The sequence below is a fragment of the Pygocentrus nattereri genome, chromosome 11 (assembly GCF_015220715.1).
Source record: "Pygocentrus nattereri isolate fPygNat1 chromosome 11, fPygNat1.pri, whole genome shotgun sequence".
Taxonomy (NCBI): Eukaryota; Metazoa; Chordata; class Actinopteri; order Characiformes; family Serrasalmidae; genus Pygocentrus; species Pygocentrus nattereri.
The window spans coordinates 37,852,510-37,868,387 of record NC_051221.1 but is presented as its reverse complement, the minus strand read 5'-3'; the positions used below and the strand labels follow the sequence as shown (position 1 = coordinate 37,868,387).

The following is a 15,878-nucleotide window of genomic DNA, read 5'->3' as shown; positions in this document are numbered from 1 at the left end:
ACTATAGTAAGTTGTCATGAACATTCTTATGTGCCCTTCCATAGTTTAATAGAATCATCACACTATTTTTCACAACAGTGTAAGCGTAGGACTGTTTCAGTCACAACCTGAGTTGGACATTGTCATTATAGCACTTACATTATGATTTACATTACATTAAGATTGCAATGATTGCAGTAACCAAATATCTTTTAACTTGTATGTACCAAAAGGTAAGAATAACATGAGGAATAATGAGCTATGAATGAAGCAATAAAAGCTAATTTACAGAAAATAATGAAACTAAAAGGAATGCTGTGAAGCTCCATGCCTCACTACAACATTCAGAGGCGGGCTGCTCAAGACTGCGCAAATATCCACTTGCTTTCTCAATGTGCTTTGCAAGTATTGGCTAATTGCTGTGGGTGATGGATGAGCTGTATCTGCCAAACTGGAACATTTTTTGCAGCGTTATTATTGCTGCTGTAAATTTACAGCAGTTCTTCACTGTGTGTGTGTGTGTGTGTGTGTGTGTGTGTGTGTGTGTGTGTGTGTGTGTGCATGCGCGCGCAGTGAGGTTGCACACACACTCCCTGTATGACCTTGCAGCTTCTCTCAGAGCCATCTGCGGAACAGGAAGTGGGAGACTGTGGAGCTTCCTGTGTTAGAGAATGGGCTTTGTGGTCTCTCTGTTGTCATATTGTTGAGAAAAAATCTCTTTTCTCATATTTGTTAAAGTTCAGGACTGAATCGAGTTTGAGTGCTTGTGTCACATATTTGAAGTGACAGCACTCTGTCTGCCATAATGCATTGTTGGTGAGCTAACACTTTGTACTGTATGTTGTGAAGGCCCACTTGCACTCAGAGCAGACATGTAAGGAATCATCAACCTGACTTTCACTCAAATCGAAGGCTCCTAAACCTGCGTTTATCACTTATTAGAGTGTTTTCACACTTGGCACACCCTGGTGAAATTGCTCTGCTAGTGAGGTTCATTACAGCAGGTGCCACATGCCAGTCAAACTCTGCTGTGGACCCAGTAAGCAGACTGAAGTATGATCGCAAAGCAGACAAGAGACGTCTGTACATACATACGCAGAATAATCCGTTGGGTCTTCGCTTCACACCTTCTTTCGTAAGTGCAAAAAATAAGCTTTTCATGCTGTTTGATGCGCGCTCATTTGGTGTTACAGAACGGATGGTTACGATTTCGAAATTGGTGGAGGCACATTCAGAGTCATCATAAAATACACAACGGACACAGGCACATGAGACAGAGTATGTACATTATATGTAGTTCAGGACGTTTTTGGATTTTATCCTAGTTATCGTTGCTGGATGCTCATCATTTGCCCAACAAGTTGTGACTTTTTATCTGTTTGACTGTTGTTTACATCTTTTGCTTCTATGGCAAATATATCTGTGCGAATGCTAAACTAACCAGGACTAAAATGCAGCAATGTGTGACACTCTGCTTTGGACTGGCCCAAGAGAACCAAGCTTCAAATACAACCCCAATTCCAATGAAGTTGGGACGTTGTGTAAAACATAAATAAAAACAGAATACGATAATTTGTAAATCCTTTTGAACCTATATTCTATTGAAATACACTACAAAGACAAGATATTTAATGTTCAAACGGATAAACTTTATTGTTTTTATATATAATAATGTGCAATTTTGAATTTGCAACACATTCCAAAGAAGTTGGGACAGGGGCATTTTTACCACTGTGTTACATCACCTTTCCTTTAGACAACACTCAATAAGCGTTTGGGAACTGAGGACACTGATTGTTGAAGCTTTGTAGGTGGAATTCTTTCCCATTCTTGCTTGATGGAGAACTTCAGTTGCTCAACAGTCCGGGGTCTCCGTTGTCGTATTTTGCACTTCGTAATGCGCCACACATTTTCAATGGGAGACACTCTTTTACTGACTTGGCATTGTCTTGCTGAAATAAGCAGGACGTCCCTAAAAAAGACGTTGCTTGGATGGCAGCACATGTTGTTCCAAAACCTGTATGTACCCTTCAGCTTTAATGGCGCCTTCACAGATGTGTCAGTTACCCATGCCATGGGCACTAACACACCCCCACACCATCAGAGATGCTGTCTTTTGAACTTTGCACTGATAACAATCCAGACAGTCCTTTTCCTCTTTTGAAATGTGGACTTGTCAGACCACAGGTCACTTTTCCACTCTGCGTCAGTCCATCTCAGATGAGCTCGGGCCCAGAGAAGCCGACGGCGTTTCTGGGTGTTGTTGATATTTGGCTTTCGCTTTGCATGGCAGAGTTTTAACTTGCACTTGTAGATGGAGCGACGAACTGAGTTCACTGACAGTGGTTTTCTGAAGTGTTCCTGAGCCCATGTGGGAATATCCGTTACAGAATGATGTCGGTTTTTAATGCAGTGCCGCCTGAGGGATCGAAGGTCATGAGCATTCAATGTTGGTTTTCTGCCTTGCTGCTTACTTGCAGAGATTTCTCCAGATTCTCTGAATCTTTTGATGATGTTATGGACTGTAGATGATGAAATCCCTAAATTCCTTGCAGTTGCACATTGAGAAACGTTGTTCTTAAACTGTTGGACTATTTGCTCACGCAGTTGTTCACAAAGTGGTGAACCTCACCCCGTCCTTGCTTGTGAACGACTGAGCCTTTCAGGGATGCTCCCTTTATACCCAGTCATGACACTCACCTGTTTCCAATTAGCCTGTTCACCTGTGGAATGTTCCAAACAGGTGTTTTTCGAGCATTCCTCAACTTTCCCAGTCTTTTGTTGCCCCTGTCCCAACTTCTTTGGAACGTGTTGCAGGCATCAAATTCAAATTGAGTGAATATTTGCAAAAAACAAAGTTTATACATTTGAACAAATATCTTGTCGTGTATTCAATTGAATACGGGTTGAAAAGGATTTGCAAATCGTCGTATTCTGTTTTTATTTGTGTTTTACACAACATCCCAACTTCAATGGAATTGGGGTTGTATCTAAATAGACATAATGTGCATTTCAATACATTTTGGTACAACTGAGAATCCATTGTTCCTCCTGACACCTGTTGTCCTGTTGGCTTAACTGAGCATTGTTTTATGTGTGTTTTGATATGCCTGCTGGGGGGCTGCAGCCCACAGGCTTCACAGTAGTTTTCTAAAGCAATAAGCTGTGAGAGGCCATACATTACTGTGTTTTCCTATGGTGCTGAGCACTGTGAAAACACACAGCCTTGAGTTTCATACTGCGTTCATAAAATGGTGAAAACATGGCCCATTAATATATAATTGTTAGGTCCTGTGATGTGTGTGTATGGAGTATTTCACTGCTTTGTTGAAAGTGCCTCAGCCTCGTTTTAAAACCGAAACAGATTGAGAGCTCGTAAAGAGGTGATAATATTCATCCACGTGTCAGGAAACTGAACTGTTGCACGTGTCAGTGAAGATGTTTGGGTCATTGTACTGAATTGGTTCCAAAACCCATTTCAGAGTTTTAACTTTAGACTAATATACTTTTGCTTTGAATGATCATATAACTTTATTATGTTTCTTTTATTGCAATAAATTATTGAACAACAAACGTTGATCACAACCGTCATAACGCTTCCAAATGTTTCAATAGTGACTGTTTGGTACTGACACTTAAAAACGATAGCCAGTGCATGATGAACAAACACAGGTTTAAAATGTTTATTTAAGAAAATGTGTTTTTTAATAATACAAAAATAATGTAATTGTAATTTCACAGGTTGAAATTTGGGGATTATGCTCATCTCCCAGTAGAAAGTGCCCTATAAGTTGTGGTTTTGTATATATTAACTTACTATTGTCTTAATTAATGCTTGTTTTTGTTTTTTAATGTGGGACTGCAGTTTGAACTTTGAAATTTGGTAGAATGGACCATATGGAGGGGAGACTCTGGGTTTAGTCTGTTTAGGTGTCTTGGGTTTGCTTTGCTCTTGTATTGCTGATGTAAACACATTAAACATGTATTTGTAGAGGTATGAACACACATGTAGAAGACTGCTCTTTATATTTGTGTGTGTGTGTGTGTGTGTGTGTGTGTGTGTGTGTGTGTGTGTGTGTGTCAACCTTCAGGAAGTGTGGAAATGTGAGGGAAGTGTTAGGAGTGTAGGTGAGTGTTGTTGTGACAGAGGTCAACCCCACTGAACATTTGTCCTAGTTGTCTCCTGACTTTCTCTGTCTCTCTTTATCTCTCTCTTTCTCTCTCTCTCTCTCTCTCTCTCTCTCTCTCTCTCTCTCTCTCTCTCTCTCTCTCTCTCTCTTTCAGGGATCGATGTCAACATCACAGATTGCCAGGGAAAAACTGCTTTAGAAATACTGAAAGAACACCCAGCCCAGAAATCACAACAGATTACTGCTCTCATACAAGGTAATGTGTACATCACACACACTCAGCTGATTCCACGTGTATAAATGTGCGTGTAGAAATGTCATTTTCATGAACAAGAAGCCTTCAGTGTAGAAGCTATACTGTGGATGATCTGAGCAGCAGCTGAAAGCTCTCTCACCAAAAAATGCCCTCTCCAGACACACACACGAGCACGAGTGTGCTGCTGGCGTGTCTCTGAGGACGGATGTGTGCTGATTGATAACGGCTATTGGAGGATGTTTGTGTTAGATGGAGAACAATGGCAGATTACAGAACGCAAGAAATTTTCATCCTCAAATGCAATCTCAGAGCTTCTAATCAGCCTGTTGGTAAAAGAACTCTGGCCTGCTACTTGCTGCTGTAGTTGGAAAGAGATCATAAGCTGTATTCTAAGATCAGTGCTTTTAAAAGTCCACTGTTAGAAAGTTCTATTGACTTACTGTTAGATATTCCTCCAAATTAAGGGGTTTTAGATCAGTGTCAAAAAAGGAATAGTTAAACTGGATATGAATTCATCTTGAATCTTGAATTTTATCCATTTTTTACTGATAACAGCATAGCACAGGGGAAGGGGGCCTAAAGTGCAACCAATGTTACAAAATGTTCTTCTGCACTATTTATACAATTACAGATTTACACCAGAGAGATCCCTAATCTCTGAATCAGCTACTTGATGTAGCTGTATTACACTTCTTTTTACATCATTTATGCTGAGTTTAACCTTGGCTCAATAGGAAGATTGTTGTTAAATTAGTTTCTGCTGTTACTCGGCTGTTAGATCAGTTCCCTGGCTGTGTGATCAGGGTCCTTTCTGTGTGGAGTTTGCATGTTCTCTCCGGGTTCTCTGGTTGCCTCCCGCAGTTCAAAGACATGCTGTCAGGCCAAATGGACATGCTAAATTGCCCCTAGGTGTTGGTGTATATATCTGTCTGTCTGCCCTGCGATGGACTGGTGACCTGTCCAGGGTGTGTCCTGCCTTCCACCCAGTGACTACTGGGATAGGGTCCAGCTCCCTCTGCGACCCAGAAGGATAAGCGGCTTAGACTATGTGTATGTGTGTTTGTTAGTCGCCTCTCGAACATTGATTGTGTCCTTCATCGTCCCTCCATTTTTAGTGACATTAGATTAGAATGTGGGTGTGCTTTTTTACTCGTCTGGGTCCATAGGGTTGAGACACTCCAGTACCCTGTCTGAATGCCGTAGTCACCTCAGACATGCGTTTTCGGAATTGCAGGAATTCCCTGATTATGGATGACTATAGTTTTTCTAATCTCTGGTCTATGAGGCGGCTCGGAGTCTATTGTTGTGTCCACAGAAGTCCAATGGGCTGTGCAGGGCTATAGTTAGAGAAGCTGTGGAGATGTTGATTATAACATTTGCTGATCCTGTGGTCGTCACTGTTGCAGAAGCTGTGTTTATGTGAGAGGGTGTGAGGATGAGGACCATATGAAGGAAACTTCAGCAGAGCAAATATCAGACAGGATGGGCACAGGAGACTGATATGCAGTATATCAAAGATGAAAAGATCAGTCTTGTTTCATTTCCTTTTTTCAGTGGTGGTATTTTCATGCTGCTGATCAGGTCGTTTTTCTGGCAGAGAATGCTGCTTGCTGTTAGTGAGGTCAGTATAGGTTGTAGGAGATCTCCAGGTGCAGGTCTCAAGAGGGTATAGTTGAGCGCATAATCAAATTAACAGTTTTTCCTTATCACAAATGTGGTCAGTCAGCCAAGACATGTTCAGTGCTGGACTTTGCTTCTGTGGATTTGCACTGAAGCTATGAGGCAAATGGAGCTAACAAGTAACAGCAGCTTATACATTTGTTCCTCAAAAAGCTCCAGGGAACCTAAAACCTTTTTTTCTTTCTAAGTAGGTTAATCTTGCTCTTATGTATAGATGAGAAACATGTACAAACCACATCCTGTGAATAACTTTTCCAGTGTGCAATGAACGAACGTTTTTCCAATACTCTCCTCTTTCATTGTAAACTGGGCATCTAATCTTTAGAAGCGCTGAGCAGTACTCTCACCAATCTCATGGCTGATGTGGCTTTTCCCTCCCATGCAACTTTAACAAAGCTGTGCTTCCTCACTGTCTGTTTCTCTCAGTTCAAGTTGGGGAAAGTTAACTTGTCTAACTTGCCTGTCTCCATGTCATCCACTGGTTTTTTGCCCGTCTGTCCATCTAGTCGCCCGTTTATTCATTTGTCCATTTGTTTATTCGTGTGCCACTGACCACATTAGCATCCTCAGCATTAAAGTGAAGAATAAGAACCATACCTTCTTTAAGCCATTGCCATATAAAAGCTGACTTCTCCTCCCTCATGCTGTTGTGTTTAGTTGGGATTCAGTAGTGTAGCAGGCTGAGACTGTTGGACTGAGGGATATCAATCACGCATGCTCATTAGAATATTAAGACCACGCCCAGACAGTTTTCAGATAGGTCTGATCAGTGGATTTCGAGCCGTGTTTTATCCGGTTTCTATATTGTTTATATTCATTCAAGCTTTGACTGTTTAATGGATGTTTAATATAACACACAATTGTAATGTCATATTAATATTGTCATATCAGCATGTTTCCCACACAGGCCCCTACCAGTATGCCTTGTGTTAGCTCACAGTGATGCATCTGCAGCTAAGGTGCACGCATAGTCTTCTCAAGCTGCAGTGAATGCGTCTTTATCTTTGTTTAATAACTCGGCCTGTCTGCAGATTACATGATGGCAGAGAGCGACAGATGCAGTTTCCCGGAGGAGCCGGTTCGTCAGTGTCCAGTACCCACACCTCGCACCTCAATACCCTCACCTGCTGCCTCCCCGTCACTCAGACACAAAAGTAAGCATGAGTGTCTGTTTGTATGTGTGTGGTTTGCCTTTGCTGTCTGCAGGGAGGTGAGGTGAGAGTGTGTGGGAGCCTCATCAAGGGCAGATGAATATCGGGGTGGCAGTGACTGTTTTTTTTCCCCCCTCTTTCACTGTGGAGGGCAGTTTTTGTCCTGTTTGTTATTTTGTTGCTGTTTTTTTTAATTTTGTTTTTGGGGCTATGCAGGACCTGCCCTGACCACACTGTCTGCTTGTATATGTCATTTGTCACCATAAATAATTAACCCTTTAAGGTTCACACAAAAATGTGTCTGTGTCTGATGTTTAGTCTTTTCTTCTTTATTAATAACACAATACTAATAATATAAAAAATGCAAGTATCTGATGTAACAAATCTAAAATTCATTTTATCTCAGTTTCAAATTTAAATTTTTTTGAAATAAATAAATTGAACAAGAACATGTAATATTTATGCTAAACAATAATAAGTACCAACCAATCTGAATTGCGCTGAATGGCCTTGAGCACTCAATCAGAAAAAAACACAGTGCAGCCAACATTAAAGGAAGCCTCGTGCATCTTTTATACAGTGATAGAAAAAAAAGTAGCATTCATAAAGTGCCGGTTCTGCATGCTGATGTGTTTTACAATGGTGAAATGTGATAATTAACGTGCTGTAAGCTTTAAAGGCGTTTAAGGGACCATCACCAAATTCTCAGAGTATATCACTGGTGAGACCCTTGGTTCAGTCGGGTTAAAATCATTTGTACTTATCATTTATTGTGTGCTCCCTTTTGTTTGTTACAGTGCTGAGCCAGTGATGGTAGTGTGGATGTCATGAACAAAACATCTCCAGCAAAAGTACCAACCAATCTGAATTGCGCTGAATGACCTTGAGCACTCAATCAGAAAAAAAACACAGTGCAGCCAACATTAAAGGAAGCCTCATGCATCTTTTATACAGTGATAGAAAAAAAAAGTAGCATTCATAAAGTGCCGGTTCTGCATGCTGATGTGTTTTACAATGGTGAAATGTGATAATGTGCTGTAAGCTTTAAAGAAGTTTAAGGGACCATCACCAAATTCTCAGAATATATCACCGGTGAGACCCTTGGTTCAGTCGGGTTAAAATCATTTGTATTTATAATTTATTGTGTGCTCCCTTTTGTTTGTTACAGTGCTGAGCCAGTGATGGTAGTGTGGATGTCATGAACAAAACCTCTCCAGCAAAGAATCTAGCCTGTGTTTACTTATGTCTGTATGTGAGGTTGTTCTGATTCAGTAAAGCTTGTGTAGTCACTCTTGCTGAGATTACAATGCAGGTAACAGCAGCACCAAGTGGCCAAGCTGAATGCTGCACTTTATTACTGTGTTGATCTGACCTGTGCGGAAACAATTTGGTGTTACTGGCCACCTGTAGATTTATCTCACATACATATTATACAGCATATATATGAAAAATAGGCAGCTGTTGCTGTTATGGCAAAAAGAACAAGAAGCGACTGTCAATTGTAATTTGCACAGAGTTCATGTATTTATCGCGAAACGTTAACAAAGCTTTGTTTACAGCAGATTTTATGGTTGTAATCTAGAGAACACTGAGAATATCAGGATGGAGAAAGATTGCAGACTGTGTTAGTACAACATAGAGTGGCCACTCATAGCTCATCCAGTGGTGCCCCTTGTGGTGAGAGTACAGCAGTGCAGCTCTGGCTGGAGTTCCTGTGGTTAGGAGGACTGCTGAATCAAGGCCTTTAACCAGAGCTGCGGTGGCATTTTCTTAATGATCTCACTTACAGCCGAACCTCAGTGTGTGCCTGGGCAAAACAAATGTGAGCATGCATCAGTACACAGCGCAGGTGCGACTCAGCGTTCAGTACAGGACAGTTTACTGAGCCTCTTCGTTTAACCCCTTAAACTCTAAGCTTACTATTCCGTCATTAAGCTTGAGACTTATTATTCAATAACTACTATGAATTATTCAAGGCGTACTGTAATCCAGAATTTATCTAGTTATGAGAGTGAGGAGTTAAAATGTGGGCCTTTTGACTTAAGTGGATAATAAAGAAAGAGACAAAAACGAAGTAAACTGAGAATGCACAGGTGGAGAAGGAGAGAGATGAGATGAAGGTGAATGAAAAGGAGAAGCCAATGATTGAAGCTCACTAAATAACAAAGTGCACACAGACACATTTACAAGTAGTGTTTGAGAGCTTTTAGATTTCCTAATGGTCTCACATGACCCCTCTTACCCCCGGCTCTCCAGATGATGCAGTGACGGGGGAATTGTCGAAGTTGCTGAATGAGATCAAGATGTGCCGGGACAGGGATTACTCGTTTGAGGAGCTGTGTCAGACCATCTCCTCACACTCGCAGTCTATGGAGAGTTTCTGCAGTGGCCGGCTGTCCGATGAAGAGAGGAACAGCACCCTCACTCGCATCAACAAGGTAAGTGCAGCACGGCCACGGAGAGCTCTTCACTGTTCCCAGTGCTGACGGTGAAGATCAGGCCATGGTGTCTATGAAATTGTGAAGGCATTTTGTTGAAAGGAGCTATATTCTACATTTTTCTTGTATTTCGCTTTTTATCAGGCAAATCCACTTAGAGTGTCTGGGATTACATACCAACAACTGTATGAAAAATGTCTTTCCTGATTCATTTTTACGTAGAAATGTTCTAACATCTTATCTTTTAGAGTTACAAAGATTATTTTTGTGCCTGACTGATCAGCTGCCTTTTATTCTCCCTCGCTGAAGCGTTGAGGGCTGAAACGTACAGAACAAGCTGTACAAATTCACACAAAAAATCTTATGGGATGTCATAAAAACTATGCTTCAGCAACTTCTTTCAGCTGTCTGGATTCTTTCATCTTTTTTCTACATCATGCTCTCCAAGAACTCTCCTCTAGGCTGTCTGCAGTAACAATATCCTTATCACTTCGAGAGAACGGTCTATGCATGTGCATTGATTAATTTTGATATTCAAGTATCCGTAAGATTTCATGAATGGATATCCTGATAACCGCAGAGGAGAAGAGGGGAAAAAAGCAAAAAAAAAGGATTTTCATATGAGCTAAAGAGGTAAAACTATAGGAACCCACTACAGCACTGGATGCTGATGGAGACTCATTGTCTACTACAGGTGTTTTTTCTACTTTAGTGGACGAGTGCCATAGAAATATGTTCTGTTTCTGGACCTAACGTCATCCAACCTCTTAAACAATAAACCTGTGCTGTCATGTCCTCACATTAAGGCCCTCACATTTTGGAGTAACAAAGTATATCATAACATACTTACAAATACAGTCCTGTTAAAAGATAAAAATGCATTTTCACTGAATTGTTGGTCTTATATTTTCTTCACCTTGCTATGAATAAATAGCCAAAAGTGATTTGAATATGGGCACCTCGATTATTTAACCAAGTACTCGATTAACCGTGCACATCCCTAAAATGAGCATAAACTGTAGTAAGTTAAATGGGTGAATGTGACATTTGAAGAAGGTTGTGGTTGCGACTTCACATCTGATCTATTTTTTACACTTTTTTACAGTTTATATATGTGGAGAGTGTTGACTGAATAGTGAACTCTTTTATAATGGTACCAAAATGAAACTCTTTTAGAAAGAATTTTTGGTTTTCCATGATATGAGGCCTGTAAACTTTGTTGAGCCCTTTAATTGTGTTGAGACGGGAAGTATTGGCATGTTTTAGACTAAGGAGCTGCTCTGGTGTTTACAGACGTATAACCTTGACCCACAGCTCCCAGATCTCTGCCAGAGAGTCAACCTCACAGGAGAGTTTCTTAAAAAGAGGAAGTGTTTGTTTAGTACACTTGTTTCCTGCCCGTTTGTCACGAGGCTGATACTGATAAGCCATGACATTCGGGTCTGTTGAGTTCTCACATATTTGGCTGTTGAAGCAGCGCGGGTCTCACTCGGCTTGCACTATCACTGTGTGACCAGTAGAGAGCAGACTTCACCCAAGTGTGAGCGTCTGTCTTGGGTTTCCCCTTAATTTATGTAATCACAGGATTCTTATTTATAGCGCAAAATCAGTTCCTTTCCTGTTGTGCCAGATTTCATCACTGATGTCATGCCACAGGAATAAAGGCTGTCTTTTGAAGTGAGCCCACACTGCAGCATGAATAGATGCTTAAAAGCGGAGTATGTGCTCTAAATTTGACTTGTATTTGTGCTCTGCCAGATCGGGCAGGGGGTGGAGTTTAGCCATGCTGTGTGGTGGAATGTAGATTGGACTTCAGTGGAGCTGTGAGGACTAGCGGGGTCATTCATCACCACGTCCACAGGAAGACAGAGCTAAGCTTTTGTGATCGATAACTGGGACACATGTACAGTCACACAAGGAATGTGTGGACAGCCGTTTAAACTGTTTGTGTCAGCTCAGTAAATCAGTCTTCAGCGTTATGTCAGTGCCCACACACCCAGGACACACAGGATACGTACACATGCACAAACAGGATCAATTTTAATCATATCTGTCACACCGAGTCAAGTTTGCTTCGAGGTTACAGGAGGCTCGAGTCTGACATTTACGACATTTCTGATGAAAACACTTGTTTTCCACATGAATAAAATACATTACTTCAACATACTGTTGTTTTCCTTAATACTTAATACATTTTAACAATAATTGTGCTGATGTAATACATTTTATAAGAAGGCAGTTCTACTTTTTGAGATGTAAAGAAAGACATTCGGAGAACTTTTATGTGAAACGATGCCTTGTAACAACAAACAAATGAAACTTTTATTATTACAGTAGTTATAATCGGCACCAGGGGTGGCAACATCGACAGTAACATCATGTGCGGTAAGGCTGCCCAAAGTTGGCCCATGAAGACGTTTGATGTGGCCCTAAGGTTACCCAAACCCCTCACCCTATTCCAATGAGAGGGCGTATTTTTATACTATATATCACTTAAAGTATGTGGAAACACAATGAAGTGAGATGTTTTAAAACATTTAAAAATCTATTTTGTTTGCATACAATTTTGTCATTATGGCCCTCGGCCCACCGCAACATTGGCCCCCCGCGACAACAAATTTGAGCACTTATTTCCCAAGCATTAAAGGGCTCATATTCTACCTTTTTCACTTTCACTTAGAATTTATTTTTTTTTTTTTTGCATCCAACCTCTCTTTAAGACTGATATATGCAAATGACCTGTTTGCTGATTGGCTTTTCTGTATTACGCCTCATTTAAAAAGCAGTCTGAATTGAAGCACTCCTTAAAATTTAAGCATTAATGGGCAGGACTAAACTGCTGTGTAGGGTTACTTCACCTTTTTTGTGACATGTTAGGGTGTTTTTGCAGCTTAATTTACATATATTGACTGGGGAGTGAGTGAAATTCTTTAAAATGTTTACAGTGCTACATCAAACTCTTTTATTTTGCAAAAGCAAGGAAATTTAGATTTAAATGTCTGATGGTTCCTATCACCACTGCTGGGAATAATTCTGACTAATCATTCTGACTCTGAATGACTTTAACTTATTTATGCTCATTTATTTTAATCACTAAATTATGCAAAATCTTTGTAAATGTTGTGGATTTCCTTTATAATTGAAAGAGGTACACATTCAAATCAAGTAACTGTTTTTTTTTCTTCTTCTTCTTCAGTCTGTCGCTAAAACTGCCCCGGTTTTTCCACATCCCAAATGCTGTGTGCAAGTGTTTGTGCGTAGATGTGTGTGCATGTGTTTGTGTTGGTAGTAACACGTTTCTTTCTCTTTCCTGGTCACAGCGGCCTTCTCCCCCGTTGCCCCCAGCAGTGGAGGAGGAGGAGAAGGTGTGTGGTCCATCAGGCCTGTGGGAGGCGCTCACACCCTGCAACGGCTGCAGAAACCTCGGCTTCTCTCAGGTACACACACACACACATCCACACTGATGAAGACACACACTGTCTCACACAGGCACTTGCATTCACTTTCACGCTCAGGCTTACTACATAGAATCACATAACAAAAAGTAAGGCTGCAATTTTTCAGACGAAAAGGAGGAACTTCTCATTTCTCAGTAACTCTGAGTACTCACCTGTTGGAGGAACAGACTGCAATTAAAAATGCTGTTTTTGTCACTGTGCCTTTAAGACTGATGTAAGATATTTAAGCTAACTGGTTGTCCTGTATTGTGCAACATTCAGAAAGCACTCAGAGCTGAAACACTCCGTGTAACTTCAGAATGAATGGGTGGAGCAAAAGTGCTGTAGACTAAGTGGATCCATGTATATGAGTTGGTTTTCATAACATCACAGAAACCGTCCAAAGTGACTGCTTTTGAAGCTTAGTTTCTATGTTAGGACTGTGTAGAACGTGGAGTGAATGGTATGTTTTGAAACTTTAACAAAGCTATCATATTATCAAATAAAAAAAAAAACAATAATTTATCAAATAAAATAATAAAATCCATTAGCAAAATTTTAAAAACTAAAAAGAGGAAATATTGTTACAGATATGCATATTTGCATATATTGTTGCCATATTCATAATTTAACTTTTTACTTTGCTACTCATTCTCATTTGGAATTATGCCAGTCTCTGCTGTCTTTTTTTCCTGTTTCTGATTTGGCCGCTGTGTTTGAAATCTCAGCTTATGAAATCCCATAACACAACAGCAATAACTGCTTTAATTTTGTATTGAGTTTGTATTGCTTTCCATGCCGTTACTGAGCGTTGCATTGCATAGTAGTTACTGAACTCAGTGCATTGCTACAAACAGTGAGGAAAGCACAGATCCCTCAATTTCCAGAGCACATAAAAGTGCCATGAATATAGCCTGTAAATCATGTTCAGTAACTACAGGGAAAAGCCTTAGGATGTGGACATCTGTGAAGTTTAAAGGGTTAATATATTATGCAATGCTATAAAAATGACAAAAATAAAATCGAGCGCTTGGTTTCCCACTCAGTGCATTGTTACAAAAAGTGTGGAAAGCACAGATCCCCCTATTCCTGGAGCACATAAAAAGGCCATGATTTAGCCCACCTCATGTGTGGCCTAAGCGGATCCATTGTGCTGAACAACTCTACCTGCCGCTGGCTGCCTCTATTTCTCATTGCTCTATTTCAAGGCATTGTGAGTCACTGCAGCACGCTCATGCACACTCTCCAGGTCAGTCCGAGCCCTCTCTCTCTCTCTCTCTCTCTCTCTCTCTCTCTCTCTCTCTCTCTCCTCCCAGTGACAAAGCTATCACCAGCCTTACTGAAACCTTTCTAGCAGGAGTTTTATCAGACACAGCTCTTTATATGCTGTTTTCCTGCTCTCAGGCTGTTTTTGACTCAGATGCTGTTCATGATCTTCATGCAGTCACAGCTTCATTCTCACCGTCTGCCTTTTCTCTTGGCAATGAGAGCAAACACAGGCAGTCTTAGACTGTTTTTAGACTGTTAACCTAGCAAAACTTTACAGCAATGACTGGACAGCTTTGCAGAGAACAGGCTAGGTAGGTAGGTGACGTAAGACAGCCTGCAGAACAGCCTTTCGCCTACATGGCAGCTTTTTTGGCGTTTCAGATGCCATACAGGAGGGAAGAGCTTGGCTTATTTTGTGTGCAGGAGGAATCAGATTATATATGGCCTGTTAGAGCGCTTTGATGAAAACAAACTTGATTTAACATTGACAGTTTATACTGGCACTATTGCCAATACCTCCCCTCACCACACCACAGCATGGATAATTGATGGATCCTTTGATCCTTCCCCAGAATGCACACTGTTGAAATCTAATATTTGCTGGAGCAGGATGTATGGGAAATTAAGGGCCACACACAAGCTTAACCTTTAGAGGTCTAGAGTTAGTATTGTGGCTTTGCTATGTTTGATTCACATTACATAATTATTTATATGAAGGCACGTAATTACATCATTTATTATATCGTTAGTTGTCATTTCATTTATTTTCTTTCTTGCCAGCTGCCAGTCTGTGCTTCCGATGTTTTTCATTTTAATTTCATCCAGTATCGGTAAAAAAGGGTAGACAAAAATATAAACGTTAATGTCTTTTCTTACACAACAGGAATGTACATCTTACAATAATGTTAATATCTAAATCATGAAAATCTCTTTTACTTAACACAGATATGGTGTCCATTGAAAGTTTAGAATGCACATTTTTTAAATAAAATAATAAAAAAAAGCTAAACGTGAGAAATAATTAGCACAAAATCATATGCAAAAGTTGCTTTTTTTTAAAAGAAAGTCAGATGTCCTCTACAGAAAGGACACTTCTACACATTTAAACACACAGTTACTATTTGTCTGTTAAATTTACCATACTGGGAAAAAATAAAACATGAAAATGTAGCCTGTGCAAAAGTTGTGCCACATAACTTTTATTATATTTCATTTCTTTTCAATGTGTTAATCTCAGCAAATAAACTGAAACTGTGTGCTGAAAAACTGTATGCTTTTCTACAAAGCATAAATAGACTGGGGTGTTCAAACCTTTGCATATGACTGCAAAGTTATGCTAAAGTCATTGGTGCCAATAACTATGACACAGGATGCACCGATACGGGAACTGTGGGTCAGCGCTGATATCTGGAATTTTTCATGTAGATATCTGTGGATACTGATTTATAAAATGATGAAATTAGGACTAGATCTGAATTAGCGTTACTCAGAATAAAGTGTATTGTACAAGTAAAACAAATAAAATGCAGAAATTGTAG

General features: G+C 40.2%; 1 protein-coding gene across 7 annotated transcripts in view; it reads left to right on the top strand.

Annotated features, from left to right (window-relative positions):
* The window catches only part of anks1b (ankyrin repeat and sterile alpha motif domain containing 1B), a 272,382-nt gene that overhangs the window by 102,116 nt on the left and 154,388 nt on the right, over nt 1-15,878 (top strand). For all 7 annotated transcript variants that reach the window (XM_037543104.1, XM_037543101.1, XM_037543100.1 and 4 more), the window contains 4 exons: nt 4,264-4,365; nt 7,077-7,199; nt 9,453-9,634; nt 12,955-13,071. In XM_037543104.1, the coding sequence (XP_037399001.1) occupies nt 4,264-4,365; nt 7,077-7,199; nt 9,453-9,634; nt 12,955-13,071 (524 nt within the window). The remainder of the gene's footprint in view (nt 1-4,263; nt 4,366-7,076; nt 7,200-9,452; nt 9,635-12,954; nt 13,072-15,878) is intronic.